Source organism: Xiphophorus maculatus, chromosome 23 (assembly GCF_002775205.1).
Source record: "Xiphophorus maculatus strain JP 163 A chromosome 23, X_maculatus-5.0-male, whole genome shotgun sequence".
In the NCBI taxonomy this organism is placed as follows: Eukaryota; Metazoa; Chordata; class Actinopteri; order Cyprinodontiformes; family Poeciliidae; genus Xiphophorus; species Xiphophorus maculatus.
Window position 1 is genome coordinate 11318799 of NC_036465.1, and position 16134 is coordinate 11334932.

The window sequence follows — 16134 nt, forward strand, 5'->3', positions numbered from 1 at the left end:
ACCAAAAGCAAGATCCACTGACCTGTAAAGTGGGAAACTGAATCTTGTGACACGTTAATACGCAATCATGTTCTAGGTAGAAGTTGAAAGTGTTGCCTTCACTGAACACATTGTTAGCCGGACAATCTAAAAGTGATGTAGTTCTTTATATTTATGCATTTAAACACTAATAAAACTTGTTTTATATTAGGTTTGTGCATGTGCTTGAATATTTATTGGAATTAAAATTGCCTGAAGTGCAAATAACTTGCTTGTTACTGCAGCTATCACAGGATTTCAAGTGCTTGACAGCCATTTTGGATTTTGAGTTCCAGGTTAGAGCAAACACAGTCTTTCCCTGAAATTCTGAATACAGGGTGCCTTCCTGGTTATTTTTCCAACTTCAATCTTGGCAAACTTTACATAAAAATTGGAGGCAAATGAATAAGAATAATTTTTATTATCATTATTAGCAACAAACCATATACCAACTTCAATGTCATCATAATTAACAATAGACATAAATTGTGCAACCGAAGATAATCAGGTCCCAGCACTCCACCTGAACAACAGCTATGTGCAATATTTTTCTCAGAAATTTAAAAGTATTGTGGGAAATAGCTTGAGATGAAAGCATTTTCTTGGCTGGAAGATGCAGACGTTACTGTAGGAGCTGTACAACATCACTTTTGGTTATTGGACATGTCAGCACACAGTTCTCTGGGCATTTGCTGCTTGCTGTGTTTCTCCCGCTGACGAGTGTTATTGGAAAAATGGAATGGAATTTGATGATTCCTGCTACGGAGTCAAACATCTAGAGAAAAACAGGATGTGAGTTACAATAAATTTACAGCTTTCATGAGTACAATGTCTAGATATTATTTTCTGAATTATTATACTTACATCATTTGATCGTTGGCCTGTTCCAAGTGCGTACTTCCTGAGGGACCCAATAAACCGGATTTTTACATTATAGACTTTCTTCTCATGATACACGACCAATACCAAGGGTTCACTGTTGGTGTTATTGGAGCAGTCTCGAACTAAATATGCCCCATCCTGTTATCAGAGTTAGTAAAATAAGAAAATAAGTTCATTTTTAAAAACATATAATCGAAAACACAGTTAAAGTTTTGTTTTTCTTTTACCCTGCTGTTTGTGGAATGTGTTCCTCTTAGGTTTCTGGAGAATGTATATTTTTATATATATAAAATGTTAGCTGTTAGCTTTTTGACTGTGATTTCTTATATCTTGTAAAGTCACAATCAACGTGTAAGAGCAACATTTAACAGCACAGTGACACACGCACACACTGTGTTACAACCTTCAATGTATTTTATTGTAATTTTATATGATCAACCAACATATAGTAGTGTGCAATTATAAAGTATAAGGTAAATGATAAAGGACTTTCTAAATTTTCTACAAATAATAATCTAAATAATGTGGTGTGCATTTGCATTCAGTCACTTTTGCTTTGATTCCCTTAAATAAAATCCGATAGAAATTGCTTCCAGAAGTCACTTAATTGATAAATTGTATTTATTGATTGAATACAAATGTTCATCACACTTTGCAGAGTTTTATTTGTAAACCTTTCTATAAAACCATACTTCTGATGCTTAAATAAAAATGCTCACATAAATTCCCAATAAAATGCACTAAGTTTGTGGTTGTAGCGTGACAAAATGTAATAAAATATAATAGGGCCATGAATATTCTTACGTATTGATATATTGAGATACCTTGTTCACCAGGTGTAAGGCGTGCTCAGCATCTGTGCGATTACAATGTCCAATATACCAGTCTTCCTCACAGTAGGTCTGCAATAACAAATGAGCTCATACTTCAGTTGTCAGCTGTTGTTATTAAATGTAGGACAAATTCTGAGTATAAAATGTATGTACAGGACAGCTTACGTTAGGCTTGTCCATTGGAACAAAATCATTTTGATCAATGTCTTCTTTGGTTTGAGGCCACTCATGGTGATGACGTCTGGACTCCATCCCTTCTTTCAATAGAGGTAACTTATTTAACCAATTTTTAATAATGATTAAGATGATTTCTAACATAGATACTGACCTACATGTTGATGTGACCTGAAGAGAAACATAAAGCTATTTAGAAATTACATTCAGCATCACTTTTAGTAATGAATCTGATCATTAAAAGTCCCACCTATTTTCTAAGTCATGAGTCTCCAAATCCAAAGAATGTCGTTGATGGCTCAGTATGCCTGAACCATCTTTAGTAGACTGCGGACCTAAAAGGATGTTTAGGATAATTACAACAACCCAAATGCTACATTCATGATTGTCATAGATTATTTTTAAGCCTTACTTCTGGCATGTGATCTGAAGTCTGCCTGGGAAAATAAAAGAAATAGAAAACAAATGATGGAGGTTAAAGTGAAGTCTTAATTTATCTCTGAGTTTATTTTTTACATGTTTCTTTTATCAGTGGCCCTTTCATTTATCTGAGGAACATTTTATTTATTTGCCTTGAATGTTGGAGGATTTCTTATTACTTTTTTAGAGTAACTCGACTGTTTCTAAGTAATTTGTTAACACTTAGTAAATTACTTAAAAACCTTAACTGAATTTATTTTTACTCTTAACCTTCTTGATATGGATCTAAAAATAATTAAAGCAAAAAAAAAAACAATAAATATAAAAATAAAAATCACCGACAAATAAATAAATACATTGTTTGCCAATGTAAAAAACCTAAACAAAGCAACAAAAGAAAATCATAGTTTGAAGTTGTCAGTTTGAAAAATTAGAAGTCTGGTTCTTTGAAAGTAAACTTCAGATTAAAGAGGGCAGGCTCATGACTATTGCACAGTAATAGAGAAACCTATGGGAAAACTGGCTATGATTATAAAAAATAAAGTAGGGTGCACTTACTTTTTCAGTGTTTCTCATTTGTCTACTGAAACCAAAAGAGCACAAGACATCAAAAGAAAGTATTATTCCACATTAGCTGAGATTTTACCAACCAGCAGATGGCGACATTGCTGTGCTTTACAATCAGTATCAAGCTGCATAAGGCAGTGGTGCTGACATCCGGCATGCTGTAGTTCTCTCACTGGTTTAACGCACCTGGATCAAATGATGGCTCATTAGAAGACCAAAGAATAACATCGGCATGCTGAAAAGGTTGTTATTATCACCAGCGAGAGAACTGAAACATTCAGGATGCTGGCCCTTGAGGACTGACTTTGGGTACCACTGGCATAAGGTGTTGATCAAGTAATGGCATCGTGGACTGTACTTACTCTCTCCTGTAGGTTTCATGCACAGCCAGGCCAGCAAGGTTGTTGGATACGTCCAAGGCAGAAGGTGGGTGTGGCGAAGAACTTCTGCAAAGCATAGAGTCTTTATAAATCTGCTCAGCTGAAGTTAAGGAGGAAGACTTCAAGTAAATAGTTATGTAATTACCTGCGAGAATGCTGTCAAATTTGAAAAAAAGAAGAATCATGTATTTAACAAGTCCAAATCAAAACATTAAGCACCAATAAAAACATTTTTATTACACAGATGTTTACTTGCTCTTCTGGCTCCAAAGGTAGGGGCCTCCTATCTGTGAAAGCAGCATGTGATTATTTTTGATTATTTGAGTTTCCTGTATTAACCAGAGCGATGAACATGTTTTTTTTTAGGTATGGAATGGTCTTACCTATTTTAACTTTTTGCCGTCCTGGCTTTATGTCTCTATTTACAACTGGAACTGAAGTTCAAAAACAGAAACACCAGAACTTAAAATCAGATGTTAAAGCACAAATCACTATAATTAGTTTAAGAATGAATTTACAATAATACCACAGGAACTCAAATATCCTATAAAGTTACCTTTTAGTATAACTTTTATTGGTAAGACTTCTTTCTAATAACTAAATTGCACCAAAGAAAAAAATGTGAACACTAAATCTGGCCACTAAACAAGTACAATCCCTTGCAAATTGACCGTCTGAATTTGTCACTTTTTGTTACATTTTACTTCTACAATTTGGAAGTAAATTAATGCAGGGTCTTTGAACAATTGCTGTAGGAACAGGATTGTTAAACTAGGAACTGGTGAACATCATAAAACAGATGGTGTCATGATGAAACAGAATTATGTGGAAATACTGAAGCAACATCTACAAGACATCAGCCAAGAAATTAAGGCTCAGGCGGAAATTGGTCCTCCAATGAACAATGACCCTAAACATGCAGGCTAAGTGGTTGCAAAGTGTTTAAAGACAACGACGTCATAGTTTGGGTGCGGCCATTATAAAACTCTTATCTCAAACCTATAAAGAAATTGTGGGCAGATCTTGAAAGGTGTGCGACTCAAACGGCATGCAAACCTGACTGAGTTACACCAGCTCTGTCTGAAGGAATGGAAAAGAACTTCAGTAAACTATTGTGAGAAACTTCTGGAAATAAGCCCTAAATGTTTGACCCAAGTCATACAAAGGCAATGCTACCACATACTGAGGAAATGCATGAAAACTACTGATTTGGACATTAATAAAACAAAAACTGTCATATGCTTTCCCACATTATTGTGGCATTTAGCAAATAGAAATTATTTTGTTAATTCTCACAGAAATAAAACAAGAGAAGTTTAGTCTGATTTAACTTTAGACAATGAGAATTTTTTTTTTTTTATCTTTTGCGTATGTAGTTTTATTTTCAACTGTACAACCAGAGTAACAAAAAAGACTTTCGATCAAAGCACGGGACAAATATTCCTGTGTACAGACGTTCAAAGCTGGTGAAGACATTTCTGAGAGATCTATGAACTTTTGACTCAGGAGGTCTAAAAACAGACTTAAAAAAACAAGTGTTATAATAAAATACATTGAATTCTATTGCTGTAACATGAAAGGATTTTAAAAAGCACAGCATGTAAAGTAATAAACATTTTCTATATTTACCAAAGCATAAGACTGTCTAGTTTACCTTTATATTGAGGGGTCTCTCTGGGCGGACATCTAGGAAGGGGTCTACGCTGATTGATTGAAGAGCAGAACAGAGCATTTATAAGCAGTAAAGTGGCACAACTGAAGTAATTTACAAGCAGTGAAAACAAGGCTTACAGTAGAGATTGATGACAGGCTCTGAGCAGATGATGGCCACTGAATATCCCTGTCTTGAAGGCAAATAAAAATATCATCATCATCATATTTGTATTAGTAATGGCAGAAGTTTTATTTGAACTTTAGTTCTTATCAAAACCTTGTAACTTGGTCAGCGCCATCCCCGGTTTTGCACAGACAATAAAAAAAATCACTCTGATTGCCGACGGAGACTGCTGCAAGTGTAAACATTTAAGAGATGCATTGGGTACATGGTTGGAAACATGAAGCTGTGAAGCCCCTGGCTGATAGCCACATCCAGGCAGGAGAGAAAAGCCTGTCTGTTCCCATTACTCTTTCCTCCTCCTCGGCTCCTGGATAATTGTAATCTCCTGCAGTCTGACTCAGCCAACAGATGGCCCTGGAGACCCACTAGCAGATCATGCTCACTCAGCATGAGCTCTCAGTCAGAGCCACACTCCTCCCAGTCTCACCATGCATTTAGCCAAGCTGTTTTTACTTCTTTTTGCAAGAACTTCTTTCAGCTCTTTCTAATTATATGCACAAGCACATACTCAGCCCCTGAGTCTTGGCTAAAGTGTAAAGTACAACTTTAAGCTTCTGTCACACTGTTTCTTATCTTGCCATGTGTATTAGCTCTTTTAAAACATGTGTAATGTGAGTATGGCAGAAAATTTCCCCCATAATACAATGGATTTTTTGGAAGATGAAGTCAGCATCTTGGAGAACGTGAGTTGGTTTGATGTGGTTTTTGGATGTGCGAGAATTAATTGTGAGAAATTCAGATATTTTATTTATTTTTTGTTTATTTTTTTAATATTAGAGAATTAACTGATCTTCTGGGAATGAAACTGCAATGCTTCCCAAGTTCCCCCAAACAGTGTGATAATTAATAGCCAAGTGAATGTTCATGTCAAGCTTCTGTTAGGTTCATTCATAACATTTGAGTTGAAATGAGGGACATCTGTTAATGTACTCTTTGGCTACACATAAAACACACCGTTTTCTTGTATGACATCAGGAAATCAAAAGAAATTTGCCAAGATATGAAAAAGACAATTGTGGACCTTCAAACGTCTGATTCATCCTCATGCCTTAAGATGTAAGTATGAACAGGATGGAAATGTTCACTCTAAAAACTGATCAGGAAGGAGACAAATCCTGTGTCTGAGAGAAAAACTGTATCAAAGGTAAAAATAAAAGACCTTGTGAGCTGCGTTATTCGCAGTGAAATGAGTCCTTCCCCATATTGGTGACCTTCTCAAAACACACGCGATCATGAAGAAAGGACATCCTCAAGAATCCCAAGACAACAGACAGGATGTTAAAGGACAGGAAGTTTGGGCAATATGTGTGTTCAAAATGGACAATGAACCAAAACATACTAAGAAAATAGAAACAGAACTGTAAGTAAGCCAATTTTTTTTAAGAGTCCATCAAAGAACCCATGATCTTAGTTCCACGGAAAATTTGTGAACAAAGTTGAAAAAGTGTTTGAGAGAAAGACGATGTGCTAACTGACCCAGTTAAATTAAGTCAGTCTGGAGGAATGGGCCAGAATTACAGCATGCTATTGTAATGTGATGTCATGTAAGTCATGAAGTTTAAAAGACAAGGCGACTCAATTCTAAGGAAATTAGTGCACATTTCTAACAAGTGGAAATTCTTTTTGTAATCGGATGAAAAGTGTAGTTGAATATAATGTCTTACAGTGTTTTATCTGTTGATATAGTGCATGGAAATGTCTTTCAACTGTATCTGATTTATTTAGTTTGCCTCATTACTAGTTATAAATAGACACCAGCATATTTAATATTATATACAATTTTTGTACTTGTATTTTTAACTCTTAGGGTTTTTTTTTACATTGATTTGTTCAACAAATATAAACAATAACATCTATGACAATGCATTCATCTTTCTTAAATTGAAGTTTCACTCTCCCTGGAAAGATCAAGAATTTATCTTCAGACTTGTGCATTTTTATTTGAGAAGATATGAGGTGGACTGCATGTTAATAAGCAGGGAGAGCCACTGAGTTATGGACTTTATAGTCAAGCTAACTCATAGTTACAAAAAAAGGAGAGTACCCCAAACATACACTTGTATTTTGGAGAGATTTAAGAGAAAGTGAAATAATGGGTGCTAAATGTGCATCTCTGTTCTTACCTGCATACTCTCTCTCATCATTTATAGGCCTAGCAGGAAATATGCGCACATTGTGCACTTCCTCATGGTCATCCACCACATCATACTCAGGCTCCATCTTGCCGTCAATGTCACCACATGTTTGAGCTCTGTTCCGGTCTTCTCTAAAGCGATCCTGCAAACAGAGAATTGCAACTGCTTTATACTACACTTATTTCCAGAAATGGTAGCCTGTGGTCTTAGTACGCTTAAATTCTTCTTATTACAGTGAAATATTCTGACCCATTACTTTTTTAAATCTAAATCTGTACTTCTTGAAAAGCACAGGAAGTTGTGAAGTGTTGTAACACAATCTGCTTGTCCGCCAGGGATTTCCTTTTTTAAGCTTTTGATTCACATTGACTCACTCTTGCATTCAACCTCAGAGAGGTAGCAGGATATGCTTCACAATTTTAAATAATGAGCACATTGTTTCAGTCAGAAAATAGATTATGTCTCAGACTTTAAGACTGAACAATGATGGTAAAGCTGGACAAATGCATTTGATTATGACAACTACAACTGTGGTCCCAGAAAGCATAATCAAAGTAGTTTGTCTTAGTTGAGATTCTTTGTGCTTTTACATGAAAAACTACATTGACACATCAGACAAGATTGATTTTTCTCTCTTTTTTTGTGTGTGAAATTTAACACTTTCTCCAGGCGTGGACAACATCAGGTGTGAAGAAACTTTCACACATGAAGAACTCATCCTTTAAGATATTGCTTTACAAATAAAAATATCTACTTCTTTCTGTTTATATTAACCACATTTGTTATCACAGCTGCAGTAATTAATTACTTTTCAAACCATCCAAAAAAAAAAAAACAGCAACTGTTGCAATAAATAAATTTCTGAAATTCATTATTTTAGCAGTTTTAGATTTAAAAATATTTTCACTCAACCAATAGATTTGGTTTTGATTGAAAACATGAGAAATACATCTAAAAATTCTTTAAAAAGTCAGATGAATATGTTTAGAAAAAATTGGTTTATTAGTTTTTTTCACAGTTTATTAAAACATTAAAATTTCACTTAAACCCCTGATGTAAGTGAAATTGAAAACTCTATACTGTCGTCACAGGAGTCAAGCAATTCTTGACCAGCTTTTCAAATGTTTGTGCAGGTATTTTGACAATTCATCTTTGTTATTGGTGGCTTCTAAGTACTTGCCCTCACCCTAATTTTTCCAGGTTCTATATTAGATTGAATTCAAGTCTTTGGCTGGCCAACTAATTTACTTTCAGAAGCAAGAAACATATTGGTAAAATGAAAAGATTACATGAAACTTAATTATTGCATGGGTATTAATAACTTGTAATTGCAGAATATAGGTATAGACTGTTGTACATAAGGTTTAAATTGACAAAATTCTGTAACTGCTCACAGAAATCTAAAGTTTTTGTTATATGAGTTAAGATAACTAACTTACATTTGTGATAAAAATAACATGAATGCATAATCTATAAGTAGATGTGGTAAGGGAAAAAGTCTGATGCAGAAACGTTTCACAAAGCAGCCTGACTAAAAGTAACCTTGTTCAGTAAAGTATATTACCTGAGACTGCATATATCCTGAGGAGAGATGTGACTATTTATGAAGCAGGTGTCATCGTCAGCTCTATCACCCCTTTCCCAATTTGCATGAACAAAATTGTCATTTTGTTTGTTCCTAATAAACCATTTTGGCCTCATGTACTTAGACGATGGCCATTCAGTTTATTATTTTTTTATTAGGTATTTTTTGCTAATCCTTTAGATAAATAGCTATACAGACATCAAAATCTCATTTTAAATTAATTTATTTTTTATATTAAAAATCTGTTTATACATCTAATTCTAATTAATGTCCAGTTGGATCCCTGCTGGGAATGTTAATGCAAAAATAACTGGTAATGAATCAAAACCCATGTACTCTATTGCAAAAAACCTTGTGCAAGCCTAAGCCCTATGACTTTCTATGGAGTGATTAGCTTTGATTATACCTTGCCAAACGCACAGTAGCTTACCTATGCAGTTTCCAACATGCTGACCAGGGATATAAAACATGCTCTTTGAAGAGATGTTGGAATAACTAGAGGGATATAAAAATGAGGCAATTCTAGAGTTTTTCAAACATTGCGAGCTTCGTGTGTCAGAGTTTTGTGGCGTTGTTGGAGGCAAAAGAAGCACCGAGACTTGATTTTTACACTATAAATGCCAGAGGTTTCACAGTTTAATTAGTTTCTCTTCATAATGTCTTTTGCTGCTGCCAGTGAAACAAATATTGAACCGTTATCTGTTAAATAAAACTGGTTTAAAGGAAAGAAGTCCCCTCTTCAATGAGTGTTCTGGTGTTTGTAACTCCATCCATCCATCCATCCATCCATCCATCCATCCATCCATCCATCCATCCATCCATCCATCCATCCATCCATCCATCCATCCATCCATTTTCTGTACACCCTTGTCCCTTAGAGGGGTCGGGAGAGGTGCTGGTGTCTATCTCCAGCTAACGGTCCAGGCAAGAGGCGGGGTACACCCTGGACAGGTCGTTTGTAATTCCAACTAATTATTTATCCTCTATTTGTGCAACAGAATGTCATCATGTTGGGTAGTAAATTTAGTTTGTTTTGAAGCTTGTGCTAACCTAGCATGATATTGCTACTAGTTAGCCTGCTAATGCTAACATCCATGGGTGCTTTCCTCGTTGATGGATAAACTATTATCCACATATTAAATAAATATTTTTTCTTTTGTTCGATTTTTGTTCATGACATTCAAACTGCATTGTAACTTTTTTTTAAAATAAATGGCATTTTGTTATTATGAAAGTGTTACTCATTATGAGTGCCACTCAGTCCGTACAATTTGTTTTCAGAAAGCCTGTCTTAGAAGTTTTGAGCTGAAAATATTAACCGGAATGTTCCCTAATATTACAATTATTTGGAAAGTTGGACAGTCTTCTTCACCTGAGTCAATTTTAAATCAATGGCTGCCAAGCATATCAACTGCTACAAAAAAAGCTGCTGTAATGTATAATTGTTTTTATTGCTTGGGGAAATAGCTAAACTATTTGCCAATTTGGTTATTTTCGACTTGCAATGGGAATTTTATCAAAATGAATTAAATAAAAACGTTATCAGAACATTCTGATATATGGGTTCTAACCTATTAGGCAAACTGAGCTGCATGAGTAATTTTCCAATCATTAGAAACCTCTTCATTGGCCACAAGGACCAAAACATAGCAGAACAAGAACAAAGTTACTTCAGGCCAGAGTATTTCTTGCTTTGAAAAGACAAATCCAGAACTCTCTTCAAGTCCATGCCATCGGAAATGTGCCAATGATGTAATTTTTAATATTGTATTGTGTGTTTTTATACATTAAAATACAGAAAGCCATAAACAAGCTTAGGCTCTAAATGTTTTGTGATATTCTGTATTTGTTGATACCAAACACTGGTCTCTCTCTATATATAAAAAATATGCTTTTAATAAACTCATGCACACTTTATATTTCTGATTAATTTACAATGGGATTTAAACATGCCTTGAGATAAAAACTGACCCTACATGATGATAAACCAATAAGAACTCTCAAACCAGGGCTTCACGATAAGACGCTTGTTCAGGCCGTGTCATAATCTGATTTTCAAACTAACAGAAAACTTTTTTTCTTTTTAAAACTACAATATTAATGTTTCTTTTTTATATTGAGATTGCATCGTGGCAAATTTGTTAGTGCGGTTGCCTTACAACAAGAAAGTCCACGTACTGCGTACTGGCATACGCTCTTTCTGTCAATGAGTTTACCTGCTCTCCCTTGGAGTGCATGGGTTCACTTCAGCTTCCTCCCACCATCCAAATAATTCTTGTTAGATTAACTGGTCCCTCTAATTTACCCTTTGAAGCTAGCTCTTTGTCCTGTATGTTGCCCAGTAATTTAGACCTATGCAGTGAATACTCTGTTTCTCATCCAACTACAGCTGGAAGCCCCCTGTGAACTTTGAGGAATAAATGAGCATAGAGACTGAATGGATGGATGGATTTTCACATAATTGAAACGAGTGCTCCCTTCTGAAGTGTTTGAACCAACACTACTAAATGCATGGCAATGACACAATGTGCAATAAAATTTGGATAGTCTTGTGGAATAAAAATTAATGCTTGTGTTATGACAACAGATAATGTTCAATGGGCCTTTTCAGCAAAAATCATTAGAACCTGCTGTCGATCATCCAAATTATCCTTTCCTCAGCTCATTGAAGCAACACATTATTACATGCACTCAACACATAATTTTAAAGAATTGCAGTACTCCATCCCCTTATATTGCACAACTTAAGTGTTTCAATAAGAATTGTGGACACAGCTCCAAACAAATAAAAAGAAGCCAGAAACACACGACTGTGGACATACTACAAGTTTGCAAAATTTAAATTAAACAACAAACAAGACAAAAATCCCCAAGACAGCTGCTGTAGTTTTCAGTGAAAACACCAAAAATAATCTCTATGGTTTCTGTGTTTTATTTACAGAAAATTAATAATTTTAAAAAGTTTCAGCTGACTCCAAAACTTCCCTCTTGGGAACATTCATGTGGAACCAGAGTTACTGGAGCACCATAACTCACCATTATCACAGCGAACTCATAGCTGCTCCTTCTCTCGGTGGCTAACGAGGGAGAAAAACAGAAATGAAAAACATCATTAGTTGGGTGTTCTGCTAAAAAATGTGTCCTTCCAACTCAGTTTGTTCTTGGATTTGTCTTCCTCAACAGTCAGACATGCAGAGGAATGGGGTCTTTAGAAGCAGCACGCTGTGCTGGTTGTGGTTCCCTGCTGCTTTCAATGGGGGTGCAGTCTTTACTCTTCACATCAGGAGGAGTATGAATTAACTTTTTTTTATTTCAATATTTTTTTTTCATACTCAAACATTGAACAGCTTCATTAGATAATTTGTCGTGTTAAAAGTATAACACATTTACCTCTTGTTTAATTATAAGTTAAGATAATTTCACACACATTTTCTTGGTATTATATACGTCACAAGGTAGAACTTTTAACGATTTCATCCTGATGTTTTTTAGATAAATTTATCACACAAAGTGATCTTGTAAGCCTTCAAGTATGACGCAATGTCCCCATGTTAATTTCACCGCACTCTACTTTAGATCTTTTTAGAGCATTACTCCATCAAATGTACCCAGTTTCTGATGTTGTTGTTTTTTTAACTTCAGAAAGATTTTTCCTTTTAAATGTACACATTTCAACTTTTGTATCTGTTCAAAGAGGCTTTTCTTGTAAATTCAGAGCAATTTCAAAATGAGGCTTAAATAGAGTTGTTGCCCTGTAAAGGTCACAAATCATTTCTCAAAACATCACAGTTTATTTCAGCACTAAGCATTAATTTCACCTGGCAGTCATGTGAAAATATATATTCTTACATTTGTCATTACTTAGTAGAGTAATCAGACACACCACAGATTGAAGAAGAAAACGTTGTCTTGTGCACAAAGAAGAAGAAGAATAGCGACTGACAGAGTAGCAAACGTTTTTCTAGCCTACTTATTCAGTACGATATGTCAAGTAATTTAATCTTAAGGTAGGAAAAAGTTATTTGACCCTGATGAAACAAAACACATATTTATGCTTTAACACATTTGTGGATAAAAATCCTTAAGATTTGTTTTAGAAACAGGCTGTTTATAAAGAATGAACAAAGTCTTTACCTTAAAATTAGCTAAATTGTGGTGGCAAACAAAAATGTCTAATTTGGCTTTCAGGTTTTATAATGCCTTATTTATTGATCACTCAAATAATCACAATAAACTAATTTGAACTAAGCATCAGTTGGCTATATTCGGGGATACTACCATTTTGAAAATGTATGGTTTAAAAGCACAGCAATGTTTTATCATACATTTCTTATGGCTTAAAGATTTTTACTGAAATGCCAGAGAAATTAACCAGAGTTTTGTCCAACTGGTAGACGCATACAGAAAAGCACGACTTCCCCTTCCTCAAATTTTGCTGTGCACTGCAGATCAGCTGACTGAAAAGGGGTTCTACATTTTTTTGTTTTTGGTAATTTAGACAAGTTTGACTGTTGGGAAATACTTTTCTTATATCTTAGTTCAATCCATTCTGTTGCCCTTTAATTATTATATAATTTATATTCTAATTCTATTATATAATTTCACACAAAAATAATAACTTGTAAAAAATTCTTGATAAGTTTTATATGTTTTGATCATTTTCAATAGTCTTGTTTTACAAATTAATTATCTTTTTAATAAATAATTTTTTTCTACAGCACTGCACTTTATTTTTGTATGAAACATGCTGTGTAAATAAAGCTGGTTTGGTTGTATCAAAATAATATCAAATAAGTACTATAAATAATATTTTCATCACCATATTAATATTATCTTAGCAGCAGTGTAAACAATTCTTGTTGTTCCTCTTTCGAAAGATAGCTAACAAATATTTTACCTTTAATTTTTGTCTTAAAGTTTTAGACACAGGCCCCAGCTTTGTTTAGTTATACTGAAAGAAAGTCAGTCTTGTCAGCAAAGCACCTCGAGTGTTCAGGTAGGATTTAAACCCGTGTGCATTGTCGGATTGAAGGACATTCTTTTTCGAATAATTTATATTTTTCTCTTACTGGAATTTCTAACTCTGTAAGTGGTACATAGGAGAATGTGCTCATTATTAAAACTCCCCTTCTCTGCAATTGCCAGGTTTTAAATTCACTCAGCTGTGTGGACAAGTGAAATAGAAATTTAAAAAACGAAAACCAACCCAAAATAAATGCTAGGACAACTTAGCAAAAAAAAAAAAAAAAAAAGAAGAAAATGCCAGCAGACAGTAAAGAACACCAGCTCGCATTTCTAAAGGAAAACTGTGTCTCGGTAGTCTCAGATTTGGCACTGAGGCACAACGCTCAGTGGGAGCCGTCTGGCTTCTTCACAGAGCTTACTAAGACATGGAGAGTGGGGTGAGATGAGGTGTATGAAAAGAAGGAGGGATTAAATAGAAGGAGTTAGCATCTGAGGATGAGGACTTACTCTGGAAAATGAACTCTGGCCTCATGGGAATGGGTGCAGAGGATTCTGTTGGATCATAACAACCTGACTTCTCAAGGATTTGTGACCTGGCTTTGCTTTGTGTACCAAGAAAGCATCAGCTGCAGACATCCAATAAAGGTTTGGTCTCTCAGAAATTTTAGTAAGGGGATTCAGAAAGGATGCACTGTGGGTAGAAGGAATATTAATAATGCTATCTTGGTATAACATATCTGTATATGCATTACGAGAGCTACAGTTAAGCCTAAGTTTATTTAAATCCATGGCAGATTTAGGTTTTAAGGCAATCTTTTTTAATCTAGTGCACTTCTCCTTGGTTACTGGAAGTTACAGTGATGTTTTGGAGTTGTGCAGCAACTTGAATCTGATAGAAAATCTGTAAGCCATTTAAGATTAGGGTGATGGCAAGAGGCCTTCCTAATGTAAAGATTTGAAGCTCATCGCCTGTGACAAATCATGAAAATACCAGTGAAAAATGCAAAATTCTGGCCAGCAGTTGTAGAAATGGTTTCCATTACATTAATAATTTCCAACAAACATACCTATCTTAAAATGTAAATACAAATAGTTTAATTTTTCAAAACAATTCTCCTTTTACATTGTTTTAATACCATTCGAGAGATGTTGGTCCCATCTAAGGGAAAACCTTTTCAAATATAAATGTCAAAGTATGACTAGTTTAATCCTGAACCAGTAAGAGATTTGTTTTAATGAATCACAATTTGCGTCGGTTTAATATAGTTATATTATGAAGCTTTAAATGCAACATAGTTGCATTTTGCTTTGCTATTTATCTACATTTCCATATAAAATGAAATTATCATGATGCACATATGTGAGATTCTCAACTTCTGTAGGAAATCTTTAAAGTGTTTCACATCTCTTCAATCTTTTTCATCCATTTTTAACTTAGACAAGCCTCTCTTTCCTTACTTTAGTTTATAAATGTGCAGAAATACACAATTCGAAGAATAGGAATAAAAATTCAGTCTACCTACCTTTTCTGAAGACTTGAACAAAAGTGCACACCTGTGTCTGCGGGTATCCAGCAAACTCTGCCTCTTTGGTTTGTATTCGGCTACAGAAAAAAAAAGTCTGCAGTTTTTCTTCTTCTGTCGTACACCGAACAGCAACTCTTGAGTGGCTTCAACTTTTCTGTGAGTGACGAGCAGCCCACTGCAAAATGACTTCCTGTGTGGTGACTTACTACCATATTATCAGAGATGTGTATTTTAGACAATGTGCACGGCTTCTTGAGCTGTGTTCTGTGATAACATGTCATTTCTCGCCGTGTTAAATGCTGGCAGTGAAAAGAATGAGCAAAATATTCATCAGAAGCATTGCTTTTCAAATCTGCATCTCTCTATGATAATCATCTTCTTTAAAAAGAATCAGTAATGTTTCCTATGTTCTATTTTTGACACCTTGTTCTTGCTTTATGTGCATCATTACTTTTGCCCAACAACCAATCACAAAATCGATGTATTAATCAGAACACTACTTCTTTAAATCAGGGTTATAGCAGTATGTCACAGCATCGGTTATTTCTGTTGAGATGACATTTCAGCTTCTGCCTTACTGGCTACAAAAGGAAGCGGGGTGACATTTGCTCTTCGCATTTCCATCTGCTTTTATTTCTGCATCAAACAGGAAGGTGAGCCCAATTTTAATGTGTGACTACTTTTAATTAAAGGTTAACCTTTCAAAGCGACATTACTCTTCAGCGCGATCATTTTATTTCGGAAAATAAACACCAAGTTAGGTTGTAAACGGCTCCAAATAGGTTTTCATGTAGAGATTTGTAACTTCAGAA

The 16134-nt window shown here is 34.9% G+C and overlaps 1 protein-coding gene across 6 annotated transcripts; it reads right to left on the bottom strand.

Moving 5' to 3' along the window:
- Positions 1-3: 3 nt before the first annotated feature.
- clnk (cytokine dependent hematopoietic cell linker) lies at positions 4-15455 on the bottom strand. Of its 6 annotated transcripts, none has more exons than XM_023328226.1 (17): positions 15320-15455; positions 11868-11908; positions 7235-7388; positions 5066-5118; positions 4929-4972; positions 3658-3708; positions 3515-3561; positions 3420-3430; positions 3257-3340; positions 2886-2910; positions 2320-2344; positions 2158-2242; positions 2062-2078; positions 1899-1990; positions 1725-1802; positions 883-1038; positions 4-793 (listed from the first exon to the last, which is right to left on the bottom strand). In XM_023328226.1, the coding sequence occupies exons 3-17, from the start codon at positions 7253-7255 to the stop codon at positions 641-643; spliced, it is 942 nt and encodes a 313-aa protein (XP_023183994.1). In that variant the 5' UTR covers positions 7256-7388; positions 11868-11908; positions 15320-15455; the 3' UTR covers positions 4-640. The 6 variants fall into 6 exon arrangements, with proteins under 6 accessions (XP_023183994.1, XP_014325384.1, XP_023183995.1 ...); XM_014469898.2 differs by having other exon boundaries at positions 4929-4977; positions 15320-15454; XM_023328227.1 differs by lacking the exon at positions 15320-15455 and adding an exon at positions 14304-14322.
- Between the last annotated feature and the right edge of the window lie 679 nt (positions 15456-16134).